This window comes from Oncorhynchus mykiss, chromosome 3, assembly GCF_057628025.1.
Source record: "Oncorhynchus mykiss isolate SJ-2025 chromosome 3, ASM5762802v1, whole genome shotgun sequence".
Lineage (NCBI taxonomy): Eukaryota > Metazoa > Chordata > Actinopteri > Salmoniformes > Salmonidae > Oncorhynchus > Oncorhynchus mykiss.
The window spans coordinates 48,511,150-48,529,394 of record NC_143024.1 but is presented as its reverse complement, the minus strand read 5'-3'; the positions used below and the strand labels follow the sequence as shown (position 1 = coordinate 48,529,394).

Genomic DNA, 18,245 nt, shown 5'->3' with positions numbered 1-18,245 from the left:
GTATAGTGCATACTGACCCTTACAACATGCGGTGTGCACAATGGCCATCATCACAATTATTATGCACTTTTCTGCCCCCACAGCGTGGTATTGTGCACTCTGACGCTCCTCACAGCTTAAATGTGAGAACTCTTTGTGGTGACTTTGTCATGAGGTGAAAGAAAAGACAAACAAACAAGTGGACCAAACCCAAGAATGCAAATAACAACAATAGCGGGAATTCAACACGATGGACAGAGGTAGACCAAATCCCTGCGAATCTCAGGTTCAGAACCACAGAGATGTGGACAGCGGCCGTCAGGTGAAGCTGGGCACAATCCCAAATGGCACCTATAGACTACCTACACCCTATGCACTTATGGAGATCTAAGAATATTTGACAGGTGTATGCAAGATGGTAATACATCTGCCTTGCCATTTTTTTTGCAATTATATGTTGAAGTTCTCCATATTGCTTCTACCAATCAAATCCTCTCAGATCTTCACAAGTGCATCGGACATAGGGTTTAGGTGTCCATTGGGATTGGGCCATGTTGACTCTTGACCACAGGGAGAATCAAATCACCTCTCTGATTAATAGCCTACAGGAAGGCCTAGTGTAATTGTTCCCAGATATACGCCTGAACAAGAAAGTGTTCATGTCGACTTACCTACGGATCTCGATTCCCTTATCACTTTGACCATCCGAATTGATGGACGACTACAGAAACAACGGAGGGTTTGGAAATTCAGTTTCGCTCGCATATCCAGGGATTCCACCTTGCCTCCGAGTCATCCCGAGAAGTCCCTGACAATCCATTTGCTGAGAGAACCTGAGGATTCCTGACCTTCCCTGAGAGTCGCCGAAGATGGTTGAGTGACCGCTTCCCGAGCCTATGCATCTAGGTAGAGCTAGGCTATCGCCAGCGGAACCGCAATGCAGGATCTACACTAAGAGTTGTCTGTATTGCGGGACTCTTGTCATTTTCTGTCCTCTTGTCCTTTGAAAGAGATCAGGCTCACTGGTAGGAGTACTCTGGTGGGCCATATGGATAACTTTCCTGTTTCCCTTGCTCGCTCCCCTGTTCATGCCATTCTGCTGTGGGGAGGCCAGTCTAAATCTCTCCAGGTCCTCATTGACTCTGGGGCCGATTAGAGTTTTTTTGGACACTACCCTGGCTTCCAAGCTGAACCACTCCTATGGATGTTAGAGCGCTGGACGGGTGCTCTATAGGCTGGGTCACTCGTAGTACCACTCCCATCAACCTACTGGTTCCAGGGAATCACAGCAAGATTACTCGATTACTGCTCATCAAGTCTCCTTAGATTCCCGTGGTATTGGGATTCTCCTTGCTCCAGTGATGCAATCCCCTCATCAACTGGTCCACTGGTGCCATCATGGGCTGGTGTCCGTTCTGCCACGCCCAGTGACTGAAGTCAGCATGACCTGCAACCGGGACGTCTTTCTGGGGGCTCGGAAGGTGCCCCGGACCTCTCAGCCTTTCCCGTGGAGTACCAGGACCTTTAGGAGGTGTTCAACAAGGCCCGGGCCATTTCACTTCCGCCACACCAACCTTATGACTGCGGGATTGACCTTCTCCCTAGCACCCCCCCCGCCACAGGGACGACTAAATTTGTTGTCGGGACCGGAGACCAAGGCTATGGACACCTACTTTGAGGACTCCCTAGCTGCAGGATTTATACATCCTTTGTCCTCTCCCAACGGTGCAGGATTCTTCTTTGTGGAGAAGAAGACCAAAGACCCTGTGCATCAACTACCGGAGACTCAATGACATAACAGTGAGGAAATGCTACCCGCTACCTCTCATCTCCTCGGCCTTTGAGCCACTCCAGGGGGCCACCATGTTTTCGAAGCTGGATGTACGGAACGCCTACCACCTGATGCAGATACGGGAGGGGGATGAGTGGAAGACCATCTTCAATACATCTTCAAGTATTTGGTCATTCCATTTGGCCTCACCACCACCCCTGCTGTATTCCAGGCTCTGGTAAATTATGTTCTCTGAAACATGTTGAACCGGTTTGTCTTTGTTTTAATTAAGAGGCTCCTCTGTCCACCACTCGTTACCAGTATTAATGGCACCTGTTTGAACTTGTTATCAGTATAAAAGACACCTGTCCACAACCTCAAACAGTCACACTCCAAACCCCACTATGGCCAAGACCAAAGAGCTGTCAAAGGACACCAGAAACAAAATTGTAGACCTGCACCAGGCTGGGAAGACTGTATCTGCAATAGGTAAGCAGCTTGGTTTGAAGAAATCAACTGTGGGAGCAATTATTAGGAAATGGAAGACATACAAGACCACTGATAATCTCCCTCGATCTGGGGCTCCACGCAAGATCTCCACGCAAGATCTCGCTTTGGGGCTGTTTTTCTGCAAAGGGACCAGGACGACTGATTCATGTAAAGGAAAGAATGAATGGGTGAGTGAAAACCTCCTTCCCTCAGCAAGGTCATTGAAGATGAAACGTGGCTGGGTCTTTCAGCATGACAATGATCCCAAACACACCGCCCGGGCAACGAAGGAGTGGCTTCGTAAGAAGCATTTCAAGGTCCTGGAGTGGCCTAGCCAGTCTCCAGATCACAACCCCATAGAAAATCTTTGGAGGGAGTTGAAAGTCTGTGTTGCCCAGCAACAGCCCCAAAACATCACTGCTCTAGAGGAGATCTGCATGGAGGAATGGGCCAAAATACCAGCAACAGTGTGTGAAAACCTTGTGAAGACTTACAGAAATCGTTTGACCTCTGTCATTGCCAACAAAGGGTATATAACAGAGTATTGAGATAAACTTTTGTTATTGACCAAATACTTATTTTCCACCATAATTTACAAATAAATTCATTAAAAATCCTACAATGTGATTTTCTGGATATTTTTTTCTCATTTTGTCTGTCATAGTTGAAGTGTACCTATGATGAAAATTACAGGCCTCTCTCATCTTTTTAAGTGGGAAAACTTGCACAATTGGTGGCTGACTAAATACTTTTTTGCCCCACTGTATAACCCCAAGGCTATTACCCTGCAACCCGAGACCATCCTTGCCACCTTCTGCCGAGCAACGGCACTCAGCTGGGGTGTAGGGAAACAGTTCTGGGAGGCACAGCGTTCCCAGCTAAACCCCAGGGGGGTCCTGATAACCGGACGTTTGTGCCTGACGATCCACTCCACAGTTCTGGAGTGGGCCAACTCCTCCAGGCTGGCCTGCCACCCAGGTTCCCTCCAGACCCTGGTTTTGTTCGACGACACTTCTGGTGGTGGTAGAACGGTTTTCCAAAGCTGCCCACTTAATTTCTCTGACCAAACTACCCTCTGCCAAGGTGACAGCCCAGCTCATGGTGCAGCACATCTTCCGGATCCATGGACTGTCAGTCGGTCTCTGACCGGGGCCCTCGGTTCTGGAAGGCGTTCTGCACCCTCATTGGGTCGTCGGCCAGCCTGTCCTTTGTTGGTCAATTTCTTCAACAGATTCTATACAGGTCTATATAATTATCTTTTTTTCTTTAAAAAAAATGTTTCCCCATTTTTCTCCCCAATTTTGTGGTATCCAAATGTTAGTAATTACTATCTTGTCTCATCACTACAACTCCCGTACGGGCTCGGGAGAGACGAAGGTCGAAAGCCATGCGTCCTCCGAAACACACCCAACCAAGCCGCACAGAGTGCATCCAACACGGAAGCCAGCCACACCAATGTGTTGGAGGAAACACCGTGCACCTGGCGACCTTGGTTAGCGCGCACTGTGCCCGGCCTGCCACAGGAGTCGCTAGTGCGCGATGAGACGAGGATATCCCTGCCTGCCAAACCCTCCCTAACCCGGACGACGCTAGGCCAATTGTGCGTCGCCCCACGGACCTACCGGTCGCTGTCGGCTGCTACAGAGCCTGGGCGCGAACCCAGAGTGTCTGGTGGCACAGCTAGCGCTGCGATACAGTGCCCTAGACCACTGCACCACCCGGGAGTCCCACAGGTCTATATAATTATCAAACGTATTAATTGGTAGTAGAAAGGAAACACAGAATCTTTGTTTAACCTCTCTAGGGTATGTGGGATGCTAGCGTCCCACCTGGCCAACATCCAGTGAGATTGCAGAGTGCCAAATTCAAATACAGAAATACTCATTATAAAAATTCAGAAAACAAAACATATTTTACATAGGTTTAAAGATTAACTTCTTGTTAATCCAACCACGGTGTCAGATTTTTTTTAATGCTTTACGGCGAAAGCATACCTTACGATTATTTGAGAACATAAGCAGACAAATCATTACAAACAGTAACAAGCCAAGTAAAGAGTTACAAAAGTCAGAAATAGAGATACAATTAATCCCTTACCTTTGATGATCTTCATATGGTTGCACTCAGAAGACATTCATTTACTCAATAAATGTTCATTTTGTTTGATAAAGTCTCCTTATATCCAAAATTCTCAGTTTTCTTTGTGCTTTTTCTTCAGTAATCCACAGGCTCAAAAGCAGTCAAAACAGGCAGACAAAAAATCTGAAAAGTTAATAGAAACATGTCAAACGATGTTTATATTCAATCCTCGGGTTCTTTTTAGCCTAAATTATCCATAATATTTCAACCAGACAATAATGTCATCAATATAAAAGGTAAACAAGAAAGGCACTCTCTCTGGTCGCGTTCATGAAAAAGCTCTGTGACAAGTCAGGGTCCACTCATTCAGACGGGCCTTACTCCCTCATTTTTCAGAATACAAGCCTGAAACAAATTCTAAAGACTGTTGACATCTTGTGGAAGGCATAGGAACTGCAATTTGAGTCCTAAATCAGTAGATACTGTAATGGCATTGAACTGCCAAATCAGTTCTGTTATACTCACAGACACTATTTTAACAGTTTTGGAAACTAGAGTGTCTTCTATCCAAATCTACCAGTTATATATGAATCGTATCTTCTAGGCCCGAGTAGCAGGCCGTTTAATTTGGGCATGCATCCAAAATTCAGAATGCTACCCTAGAGAAGTTAAGAATTAGGATTCTCCTTTAGTAATACAATTGTATGGCAGAAGTTGGTACAGAGTACAGTATATGATAGTTCTCCCCAAGTTCAGCAAGGTGTTTAAAACCTCTTACAGCTACCCCCTACCTTTTTCAATATCTGCCTGAAGACACCCAAATCTAACTGCCTGTAGCTCAGGCCCAGAACTAAGGATATTCTTGGTTTCATTTGAAAGAAAACACTCTGACGGTTGTGTAAATTTGAATTGAATGTAGGAGAATATAACACAATAGATCTGGTTTAGATAATACAATGAAAAAAACATCTGTTTTTTCTTTTTATTGTTGTATCATCTTTAAAATGAACAAGACAAAACAAACATTCAGATAGGATGATGGGGTCAATTTCAGTGAAAAACATAAGAGGGTAACAGTACAACAGTGCAAAGTTTAGAATGATAACTTCCAAAATGAGTGTGCTACATGACATTTATCATGACATTTATATGACATTTATCAAGTCACCCACGTGTCCCACACAAAGTAGCCCAAATGTACCCAAGTGGCCAAATTGGTGAAGTTATACATTTTGAATGGAATAACTATATACAAAACACCAAAATGGTATTCTAACACACCCCCCCCTCCCCAAATAAATGGAGAAAAAACATGAAAAATATATATATATACATTCACAAAATAACACTTTCAATATTTGGAAGACCCTCAGTCCTCTACACAATATTGTGCTGCTGATGCCAGGTGCCATAGCAGTCTCTTTCTGCTGTAAAGCAGAGGGTCACCAAGCATGTGGTGCAGGTGATGGGGGACTTCATTTTGCAAAGAACACAGCGACACCTCCATGCTGTGCCCTTTTGGTCCTGAGGCACATCCATGCCTGCAGAAATACATTTGGGCAGATGAACACCACTTGTGGCAGGAGCAGAAGGGACAGAGTTAGAGGGGCCAGAATGTGGTGCAAGTGGTGCTGTGGTGCTGTAGCCAGCAATCTCCTTGATGAGCAGCTCTCTGAAGGCTAGCTGTGAGATGGGTGGCTTTCCACAGCTCTTAGCCATTTCCTTGTGTAGGATGAATGCATTCATCACAGCAATGTTGATGAAATTATACAAGAAGGTCTTGTACCATTTCATCGTCTTATGGAGAACATTGTAATAGCCTATCAGCGCATCTGACAGGTCCACACCTCCCATGCTCTTGTTGTTGTACTTTATTGCACTTGGAATGGGTTCATGCCCCAGTAGCGCTGAGACAACAGGTGTCCAGCAGGATGAACCAGCTTCAGTGGGAGATGGACACCTTGGCTCTGGGGGCTCCCATTCGGAATCAGTGTCACTGTGAAAGAAAATGTTCAGTTAGAATAGTTTCACATATGAGCCCTGTATCAACAGGTATAATAAACAGATATATATAGAGTACAGGGAACATAAGGTTGAATATATTATTATAGACCTGCTAGATCTACTGTCTCATTGATATTATGACAGACCAGCTGTATCTACTGTCTCCATTTCACTTTGGCCATTGTTGTGGGCCTGCCCTCCCCTCAACAGCCTCAAATAGGCTATTTCATGTGGGGGTGGGGTGGGGTGCAGCGCTAGACACACGCATCTCGGCCATGCTCCCTTTAACCCACAATATGTATATATACACACACACAAACATAGGCTATGGGTCATACACATACATACAACCATAGGCTATGGGTCATACACATACATACAAACATACCCCCACCCACAATGTATAGTGTACTTTACACATTTCATTAAATTTTTATATATTGCTACTAAAATGTAAAAAAAAATCACAAATAATATTTTATATTATTAATTTCAAACAACGGTATTGAGAAGAACTTACCAGTCCAAATCGATGTCCTCTCCGTTCAAAAAATATTCCTGTCACACCCTGACCTAGTTTCCTTTGTATGTTTCTATGTTTTGTTTGGTCAGGGTGTGATCTGAGTGGGCATTCTATGTTGTGTGTCTAGTTTGTCTGTTTCTGTGTTTGGCCTGATATGCTTCTCAATCAGAGGCAGGTGTTAGTCATTGTCTCTGATTGGGAACCATATTTAGGTAGCCTGTTTGGTGTTGGGGTTTGTGGGTGATTGTTCCTGTCTTTGTGTTTGTTACACCAGATAGGGCTGTTTTCGGGTTTTCACGGTTCTTGTTTTTGTATATTGCTCTATTTTCATCTTTATTAAAGACGTATCAAAATAACCACGCTGCGTTTTGGTCCGCCTCTCCTTCAACAGAAGAAAGCCGTGACAATTCCTCCATTTGGGAATCAAAGCTATCCTAGCTAAATTAATCGTTCTCCAACAATCTCTGTCTCACTTTCCCGATCAATTTCTTCTAAAATTGTGTTTACATCTGTATATCTAGACTTCGATTTAGCTTTCCCTGACTTAGTCGCCATACTGATTGATATATAAACAGCTGAAGATGCGCTTTACCAAAATAGTGCTGTGCGTAACGTGTGGCTCCAGTATGAATTTTCAATGGCGAATGACCCTCTTTACGCCGGAGTTTACTACATGGGTTGGTCTTCCAACACATAACCATTACATATTGCCGTTTACCTCAGCTCATTGGCTATCGACAAAGCTAGATTTCAAGACGATCAGTGGTCATTGTGTTAAAATACAGTCAATCAACGAAACAGCGGTCATATCATTGGTGCACAATGATGTCATTACTTGTTGTCTTCAAATCGGTTTCTTTCAGTCAACAAGTCCCGAGAAATGACCCATCAGTTTGGTTGTGTTTCAAACAACAAGTTGATTGCAATGAAACCAAACATGACTGGATAAAGTCACGTTTAGTGTGTATATTTACATCGAATGTGTCGTCGAAAATTGAATGAGACGGAATTCACGACACAAGCGGTTCACAAAATGTTTCATGTTAGGCTATAAAAATGTATTTTATCAAACAAAATACCATTCATTGTGTAACAATGAGCATTGGGATTGCAAACAGAGGAAGATAGTCAAAGGTAAACGATTTATGTTATTGCAATTTGTGATTTTGTTACGCCTGTGCTGGTTGAAATAGTTTTTTATGGGGCTCTGTCCTCAGATAATCGCATCGTATTCTTTTGCAGTAAATACTTTTTTATATCTGACAACGCAGTTGGATTAGCAAGATTCTAGGCTTTCGAAACACGTGAGACGCTTGTATATTCATGAATGTTTAATATGACTATTTATGTAGCCAGGGTTCGGTGTGCAGAGAGGTTAACTTGTTATGGCTGCAATTCCATTAACGGGAGCGATTTGACAACAGCCAGTCAAAGTGTAGGGCGCCATTTTCAAAACATCAAAAATCTCATAATTAACATTCCTCAAACAGACGTGTGTCTCATACCATTTTAAAGCTATTCTCGTTGTTAATCCCACCAAAGCGTCCGATTTCAAATATGATTTTCAGCAAAAGCACTACAAACGATTATGTTAGATCTCCACCAAACCACAATAAGCACAGGCATTTTCCAACTAAATATAGCAGCCACAAAAAGCAGAAATAGAGAGAAAATGAATCTTGAGTTAAACTAACCTTGAGTTATCTTCATCAGATGACATTCATAGGACTCATGTTACACAATACATGCATGTTTTGTTTGATAAAGTTAATAATTATATAAAAAAATCTGAGTTTACATTGGCTTATTAGATTCACTAGTTCCAAAAACATCAAGTGATTTTGCATAGCCACATCGTTTCAACAGAAATACTCATCCTAAATGTAGATGATAATACAAGTTATACACATGGAACTGTTAAGGGTTAATGCCACACGGTCAAGGTTAGGCTGGCACAGATCGAGAGGACCTCAGGAACGTACCTGAGGTCGAATTGTGCTTCTCACCCTAACGGTTCTCTCACTGTCACCCAAAAGCAAACGACGTTGAGGGGCAGGCTTCATTTTGGGCCTACTTTTTCTCATGGTCACTGCGCTTAGACCGAGCAAGCTATGGTCCAGGTTGAATTGAGGGGAGCAGGCAATGTATTCCTATGGGGAGAGATGTCATTGTAATCTGTGAGGTCAAAAAACCCTGTTTACTGTTAAGGGTTAATGCCATGCGATCAAGGTTAGGCTTGCACAGATCGGGAGGACCTTAGGAACATTCCTGTGGTCGAATTGTCCTTATAAACCTAACGGTTCCGCCACTGTCCCCCAAAAGCCCATGAAATTTTGGGCCTGCTTTTTTTCACTGTTGCTGCACTCAGAGCGAGCTACGGTCAAGCGGGGCGTCTCATTGAACTCGGCACAGTCTGGAGACTATGGTGATGCCATTTTTAGTGTTGATTTCAGAATGCCATTTTGGTGAAGGTCCCTCTCCGTTTAAACATATTGCAAATGTTCAAAAGTAAACTAGCAAGTCACCGTCCATCAGTCAATTAGATGTCATTCTGACACCAAACTGATACCATCTGACACCAAACCCACTTTTTCTAACTCATTTAGAAGCCAACTATCACATATGTCAGAGCAGGCCCATAATTCACAGCGCCTTCAGTTTAAAACATAATAAAAATGTAAAACACATAGTTACGTTCTAGCTGTGGGTCCAGTTTTGACATTATGTGTAGGCCTATGTGAGGCGACCCCCGAATCCCGAGTTTCGGCTCGATAGGTCCTTCGGTGCCCGAGCAAAACCCTAATTTGTGCTGAAAATCCACTTTTTTCCATGCCTTGCTACGGGGTCCTTGAATGAGCTATCGGACAGAAACGTTGGGGTCCGTCTCTATGGGCCGAGCCGGTTTCAATGCACCTAGTCTTGCGTCTCTGAGACTTTTCTAAATGTCGTCATTTTTGTAATATTCAAAATGAATTGAAGTCATTGCAAATGTACGAGGCTGTTTCTCGGTCCGAGAACCTTCTAGAGCCACGTAACTCACCACGCACTATCGACCTGAGGTCTAGAACAGGTTTCTAAAGTTTCAGAACTCTAGGTCTGACGGTTCTTTTTTAGCTCGAACAAAGCTAACTATTGCAGCCACTGTCTGTCTCTACGCAGCCCAATACGTCCCTCCTTCCAAGTTGTGTGTCTGTGTGATTTAGTTTTCCTTTGACAATTTATGGGAAAAATGACTGATTTACAGTTCATGGTGGTTGCCTAATCACATATGAAGTTTTGGAAAGATCTGACATTTTTAACCCCTCGAAACAGCCCTTGAGACACCAATTATGGCACTTCCGGTTGGCACAGGAAGCTATAAGTCAACACACATCCTCATTGGGGTATGCTTTTACAGAATCCTGAGTTTTAAGGCTTTACGTTAAGAACTGACTGATTTACACAGGGTTGAATGCACTATTTCTATCAAACTGCAGGCAGGGTATGGGTATACACTTTTAGGGTGATTTTAACCACTTCCGGTTGGTCCAGGAAGCTTAGAATCAACACAGGTAGACCTCATAGTGGCCTGATGGACTGTTACCGAAGACAGGTTCATACAGCATTCATAACCCATATAGGCTTCAGGTTGAATTCAGGGGTGCAGGCAATGTATTCCTATGGGGAGAGAAGTCAATGCAAACTGTTTGATGTAAACACCTTCTTTTAACTGTTAAGGGTTAATGCCATGGTTAGGCTTGCACGAATCGGAAGGACCTTAGGAACGTACCTGAGGTCGAATTGTGCTTCTCACCCTAACGGTTCTCTCACTGTCACCCAAAAGCAAATGACATTGTGGGTCAGGCTTCATTTTGGGCCTACTTTTCTAAAGGTCGCTGCGCTTAGACCGAGCGAGCTACGGTCAAGCGGGATATCTCGTTGAACTCGGCACGGCCTAGGGATTATGGTAATGCCATTGCCTGCTCTCTGTGTCTTTAAGCACCGCACTTTGTCACTCCATCCTTGCTGTGTGTGTGTGTGAGAGCTTTTCTTTGACATCTGTCGGGAGAAATGACTGACTTACAGTTCATGGGGGTTGCCTAATCACACATATGAAGTTTTGAAAAGATCTGACCTTTTTAACCCTTGGAAACAGCCACTGTGACACCATTTAAGGCACTTCCGGTTGGCACAGGAAGCTATAAATAAACTAATATCCTCATTGGGGTATCCCTTTACAGCAGGGGTGTCAAAGTCAAATGGACGGAGGGCCAAATAAAAAAATCAGCTACAAGACGAGGGCCGGACTGTTCGAATGTTCATTGAAAAAAATTTAAATGACGCATATAGTCTAGTGAACCTAATTGAACCTACTGAAAACCTAACAAATATATTACAATATGATCAGATAAATAAAGCAATATTTTCTTATGGCTCTGTCAGTAATCTTTAATTTTCAACAGACACAAAAGACAAATTTCCTTTATATAAATATCCCCATAACATGAACATTAAATGAAAGAAACCGGTATTCAAGGCACCATCAGTAGACTATATTTTCTATTTTAGCAAAAGTGGGCTAAATTTACTTCAAAGAAAAAACAATAATAGCAATTTTCTATCATCCACTCAACTGAAATATTTTTAAAATATAATTGGATTGAAATACAAAAAAATAAAGTGCAAAAATCTATTAATCAAAAACAACACTTTGTTTAAGGAGAAGTAACATGCAGTGAAAACAAATATTAAATTTTAACTTTTAAACTTGAACTGAGTAAAAACTCTAAATATGTGATTGCACAGTAATGTTCACTTGTTTGAGGTTGAGGGTGATACTTGGTGGTGTCCCATCTTTTCCACAAGTTCATCAATGTTCGGGGTAAGGCTCTGAGCTGAAGAAATCCTCAGAATTGAGTGGAGGTGTTCAGCAGTAAGTCGACTTCTGTGTGATGTTTTGTTCAGGTTCATCAAAGAAAACAGTTGTTCACACAGGTATGTGCTGCCAAACATAGACAACGTTTGAGCAGCCTGGATGCGCAGCTGGGGCATTGTGCCGGGGAGGAAACGGGCGAACTCCGCAGCACCCACTGCCGCATATTTTGCCCTCAGTGCATCATTGCATTGGAGGTCAATCAACTCCATTTGGAGGTTTGGTGGTGAGCTTTCCACGTCAACAGCAAATGGGTTACCGAGCAGTTCCAACCTGCTTTTTTGTGCTTCAAAGTCAGCAAATCGGCGTCGAAAGTCAGCGGCAAGCATACCTATTTTATCAGCCAACTGTGTGCTCGGGAACGCACTGGTAGAGAGCTTCTCTTTCATGGTCTGGCAGCTGGGAAAGTGGCTCAAATTTTCTTTCCGCATCTGCGTCTCCCACAGAGTCAGTTTGGTTTTAAATGCCTTCACTGTACTGTACATATCAGAGATGACACGATCCCGACCCTGCAGCTGCAAGTTTATTGCATTCAGATGACTCGTAATGTCACACAGAAAAGCCATTTCACACAGAAACATTTCGTCTCGGAGTTGTGTTGTGTCTTTCCCTTTGCTGTCCAAGAACAGACAAATCTCCTCACGAAGCTCGAAACATCTTTGAAGCACCTTTCCCTGGCTTAGCCATCGCACCTCTGTGTGATAAGGCAAATCACCATGCTCCGTTTCTAACTCTGTCAGAAATGCCTTGAACTGGCGGTGATTCAAACCTTTGGCTCTGATAAAGTTAACTGTGCGCGTGATGATGCTCATTACATGCTCCATTTTCAAGGCTTTACCGCACAACGCTTCCTGGTGTATGATACAATGATAAGCTGTCAGCTCACCTGTCGCGTTTTCCTCTTGCATCTTTTCCCGTATCTTCGCCACCAGTCCGCTCCTGTGTCCACACATCGCAGGTGCTCCGTCGGTTGTCAAACCCACGAGTTTTTCCCAAGGCAGCTCCATCTCATTTACACATCTTGACACCTCTTCATACAAATCATGCCCCGTAGTTGTGCCATGCATAGGACGTAAAGCCAAAAACTCCTCTGTCACGCTTAGGTTGGAGTCCACTCCGCGGATGAAAATTGACAACTGGGCAATGTCAGAAATGTCGGTGCTCTCATCCACAGCCAAGGAATATGCAATAAAATCTTTTCCCTTTTTCACAAGCTGCTCTTTTAGATTGATGGACAACTGGTCTACTCTCTCGGCAATGGTGTTTCTGCTCAGACTCACATTTAAAAAGAGTTGCCTTTTTTCTGGGCAAACTTCGTCACAAACTTTAATCATGCAGTTTTTGATGAAATCCCCCTCCGTAAATGGCCGGGCTGATTTAGCGATCTCTTCTGCCAAAATAAAACTGGCCTTGACAGCAGCCTGGCCTTGTGATTTGGCTTTTTTGAACAGAGCCTGTCGAGATTTGAGGCCTCGTTTTAATTCCTCTGCCTTTTGTAGCCTTTGTTCCATGTCCATATTCTTGTTTTTGTCCGCGTGTTTCGTTTCATAATGTCGTCTCAGATTATACTCTTTCAGTACCGCCACACTTTCTCCACACAGAAGACACACAGGTTTTCCAGCTACCTTCGTGAACATATACTCCGACTCCCACCTTGTTTGAAACCCCCGGTTCTCAGTATCCACCTTCCGTTTTGCCATTTTTGATGGGTATCTGAAAGTTAATTTTACTGTGATGCTGACGACTGCTGTGCCAATAAATATTGAAATGAAGCAGCCTACTGCTCGGTGCGTCACCTTTGCATTGTGGGAAATGTAGTATTGGTGCGTGTAAAAGATCTGCGGGCTGCCGGCTTGCTGCGGGCCGGTTCTAATAATAAATCAAAATCATCCCAGGGGCCGTAAAAAACCTTCTTGCGGGCCGGATGTGGCCCGCGGGCCTTGACTCTGACATATGTGCTTTACAGAATCCTGAGTTTTAAGTTTTTACGTTAAGAACTGAGTTATTTACAGAGGGTTTAGTGAGTGTGTGTTATTTCAGAAAATCATAGAAAATCACAGAAATCTCGCAGAGCTCCGCAGCACACTTTAAAAAGATTCGTATGAACACCCTGCAACTGGATCTGTAACTGTTGAAAAAAAAATAACACCTATCTTTGAACTTCACCAAGTTGTCATTGTACGATTTCTCTTAAATGACGATAGATAAATGGCTGGTTCTTTTTTTATTGACACCGGAGGCTCCTTGACTTTGACGTGAAGTGGAAAAATTATTTCTCTATTTTCATTTTGGACCTTTAATCCCAGAGAAATGGCCATAACTCAAAAACCGTTGAGGCCTAGACGCCATCTTGTTCGGGGCCAACTGCTCATTATGCCAAACCTACGCTCACCAAGTTTCGGCTTCGAAATATTTTCAGTTTTGGAGATAAGGCCCCGTCGTGATTCGTGATGTTTTGTACAATTGCAATATGATTGCTTATGCCCTCTTGTGGGATTTTCCGGGACAGCGGAAAAATGACCAAAATTTTATTATTTTATAAAACGGAAACCGAATGTCCAAGAAAGTTCATTTGATGACTTCCCGGTAGGTCCGGCCCTACCGCACGGCCCAACACCGACCGCGAATTTTACAAATTTTCGGACGTCTAGTAAGGGAACGTACATTTGCAATATGGACTTTCTCACTAACCATACAGCAAATGTCAAAATGTTCCCTTAAGGTATTTAAGTTAGATCACCACCAAGTCACAGAGAAACACAGCCATTTTTCCAGACAAAGAGAGGAGTCACAAAAAGCAGAAATATAGATAAAATTAATCACTAACCTTTGATGATCGACATCAGATGACACTCATAGGCCTTCATGTTACACAATACATGTATGTTTTGTTCGATAAAGTGCATATTTATATCAAAAAATCTCATTTTTCATTGGCGTGTTATGTTCAATTGTTCCAAAACATGCAGTGATTTTGCAGAGAGCCACATCAATTCACAGAAATACTCATCATAAACATTGATAATAGATACAACTATTATACATGGAACTTTAGATAAACTTCTCCTTAATGCAACCGCTGTGTCAGATTTCAAAAAAACTTTACGGAAAAAGCATACCATGCAATATTCTGAATACAGCGCTCAGAGCCCAAACCAGCCAAAGTTGCGCCATGTTGTGTAGTCAACATTAGTCAGAAATAGCATTATAAATATTCACTCACCTTTGATGATCTTCATCAGAGTGCACTCCCAGGAATCCCAGTTCCACAATAAATGTTTGATTTGTTGATAAAGTTAATAATTTATGTCCATATACCTGCTTTTGTTAGGGCGTTTGGTAAACAAATCCAAACGCGTGTGCATGTCCAGTGGATAGGTCGGACGAAGTCAAAAAAGTTATATTACTGGTCGTAGAAACATATCAAACGAAGTGTAGACTCAATCTTTAGGATGTTTTTAACATAAATCTTCAATAATATCCCAACCGGAGAATTCCTTTGTCTGTAGAAAAGCAATGGTAACTTTTACATGACCACGCGTCACGAGCTCGTGGCTGCTGGCAGACCTCTGACTCATTCCCCTCTCATTCCGCCGACCTTCACAGTAGAAGCCTGAAACAACGTTCTAAAGACTGTTGACATATAGTGGAAGCCTTAGGAAGTGTAAGATGACCAATATCCCACTGTATCTTCAATAGGGGCTGAGTTGAAAAACTACAAACTTCAGATTTCCCACTTCCTGGTTGGATTTTTTTCTCAGGTTTTTGCCTGCCATATGAATTCTGTTATACTCACAGACATCATTCAAACAGTTGTAGAAACTTCAGAGTGTTTTCTATCCAATACTAATAATAATATGCATATATTAGCATCTAGGACAGAGTAGGAGACAGTTCACTCTGGGCACGCTATTCATCCAAAAATGAAAATGCTGCATCCTATCCCAAAAAAGTTAAGCTAATCAATTTGAGAAAAGGTCCATAACAACTCATTTCATTCCTCCAGTGCACAATATAATTATATTACAAGACATTTGGGAGTGTGACATCATTCAAGAGTCTATGGAGGGATGAATCAGGTTGATAGGTCACCATTAGGCCTATAACCTACTGATTAAAGGTCTAATTAACTCAAACTAATGTGTGGGCTCTTCTTTCCCTAGCAAGGCCCAATATGTGGATAGTTAGCAATAAGTAAGAGAGGGAATTAGGCTCCTTCTACCCCTCACCTCGCATATTAAAGAGCATTGGGATTTGGCGATGGCAAACATGGATTCCTTGACATGGCAATTAAGTCATTGTCCTTTATGCATTTTGTAATCTAAATACGATAAGGCATTGTTTTTCACCCAATACAAATCATATAGTGGTTAAACTTTCCATGTTCCCATCTCAGGCCCAATCTACCCCTGACCTTGCATAACAACGCTAATTGTGTGCCTGTAAACATATTTACTCTGGTGACAATGTGCTGACCCTCAGGAGAGGCGTGCATTCATTAGACATGGTGGTTCGGCTATAAATACTGATTCATCGCTCACCATCTGACAGAACGTCACGATGCTCTCAAACGCGACCATTCTACTGTGGGTTGACTTCGACAGCCCCAAGGACGTTCTTATCTTTATTTTCCACATTCTGTTCGCTACAAGTGCTATTCTCATCGCTGGCTCGGTAGTGATCACTATCTTTAGCACGAGATCTCTGCGAATACAGAACCGGTTCATATTCATGTTGAACACCAGCATCAGTGACACACTGACTGGTTTTTCCATTTATTACCTCGGTCTCTTCGACGTTCAAGAAGGCTACCCATCCAGGAATGGAACGTTTTACATTTTGCCTTCATTCCTAGGGGTGAATGTGCTCACATTTTTGTTTGCGCAATTTGACAGGTACTTTGCAGTGTGCCACCCCTTTTTTTACAATCGCTTCATGTCGCGTTCGTTTGTCATTGGAATTTGTGCGTTTTGTTGGATTTACACCTATTCCATATTAATGGTGCAAAACATGGTTCCCATCTCAAAAGCTGCGCAGATTAATGCATTCGGCGTTATGACTTTGCAAATAATAGTTCTTACCAAGGTATTGATGACCATCAAGTTGTACATCATAGCCAGAAACCAGCTAGGGCGAGAGGCACCCAGCACTGAGAGAGAAAACAAGAAAGAGTCTCTGCGCATCATAGTGTTTGTGGTCATGTGCTTCTTAGCGTTATGGGCTCCCTCCTTTGTCAATATCATAGTGCGGCAGCTAACTTACCATGGTCTGAAGTTTAGGAATGAGGCAACAAATCTGTTTGCCATCTTGGCGAGGTTTAACGCATTGGTCACACCAGCGTTGTACATCTGGGGCAGCCCAGCGCTAAGCTGTGCGGTATGGAGAACGGTGTGGAGGAGAGTGTGTCCCAAGCGGAAGGGAAGGTAGGCTATTACAAAGGAGTCACCAACCCTGGTCCTATAGAGACCCCACAGGGTGCCAAGTTTCTGTTTCAGACCTATAAACCAACTGAATATCTAAATGTTAGAACAAAAGTCTACAACCTGGCTCTCCAGGACCAGGGTTGGGAGTTAACACTGTCAACTATTTACGTAATGTGTCAAGACTGTAGGTGTTGATGTTTCTGTTTTTTTCTCTCACACACAGAATCGGTTTTGATCACTTAAGGATGTGCAAAGACAGAGGAAGAATTTTAAGCATTGCTGGGGTCTTGGGGCAACCGGTGTGAACAATCTAAATGCCTAATTTTGCGCAACACCCATGGCCCTTCTTTGCTTCAATTTCCTTTTCCACTATTTCTCCCCAAACTTACTCTGGTAGCCTACCCACGCTCTTGTATTTCTTTTTTTTGTTTTACTGTAAAGACTGACACATTTTCATTTCTAACCTGGTATTAATACATTTAATTTTAATGAATTAATGCACATGTTGTGGTGACATATTTGTGAAAAATATAAACTACACCTCATTTATCTTCTGTAAAAGTAAATTAACCAGTTTCAACGTGAACACCCAAAACATATTCCTATTACCATCATTGTCGGAGATAGGCTTCTGTATCCTTGTGTTGGGACCCTTCCAAGAATGATGCATGAGAAATGTAAATTCACTTTTGTTGTGGAAAGAGGTGAAATAGGATTTGAGAGATGGAATGGACCAGACTGTAAAATTGTCTCTCCTAACCAGCATTTATTTTTCCAGCTATCCAAAAAAAATTCACTAGGAATGTCATAGTATCGAATGCTACCTCAACTTCAACTTTAAAAATGGATGATTCATTAACCTGCACGTCTCTTGTGGTAAATTCTTGCAAACCCTGCGCCTATTTTATTACCCTGCATGTGAAATGTACGTAGTCCAACCATATGTGGTATGTCATCGTGGCTACAGACGTTCACAGATGGACAATATTGAAAATATTTAGATTAAAGCCTACATAGGCTACACGAGTTGCACAAGAGTTGTAGCCAACAAGACTACACCTGCTT

At 42.7% G+C, this 18,245-nt stretch overlaps 1 protein-coding gene across 1 annotated transcript; it reads left to right on the top strand.

Moving 5' to 3' along the window:
* The first annotated feature begins 16,314 nt into the window (after positions 1 to 16,314).
* Positions 16,315 to 17,246, top strand: LOC149984567 (G protein-coupled receptor 183-like). Its single transcript, XM_090230553.1, has one exon. The coding sequence runs from the start codon at positions 16,318 to 16,320 to the stop codon at positions 17,182 to 17,184; it is 867 nt and encodes a 288-aa protein (XP_090086679.1). The 5' UTR covers positions 16,315 to 16,317; the 3' UTR covers positions 17,185 to 17,246.
* Positions 17,247 to 18,245: the final 999 nt, after the last annotated feature.

Excerpts from the sequence above, each read along its gene's own strand:
- LOC149984567 (XM_090230553.1), top strand. The coding sequence starts at position 16,318 with ATGCTCTCAAACGCGACCATTCTACTGTGGGTTGACTTCGACAGCCCC.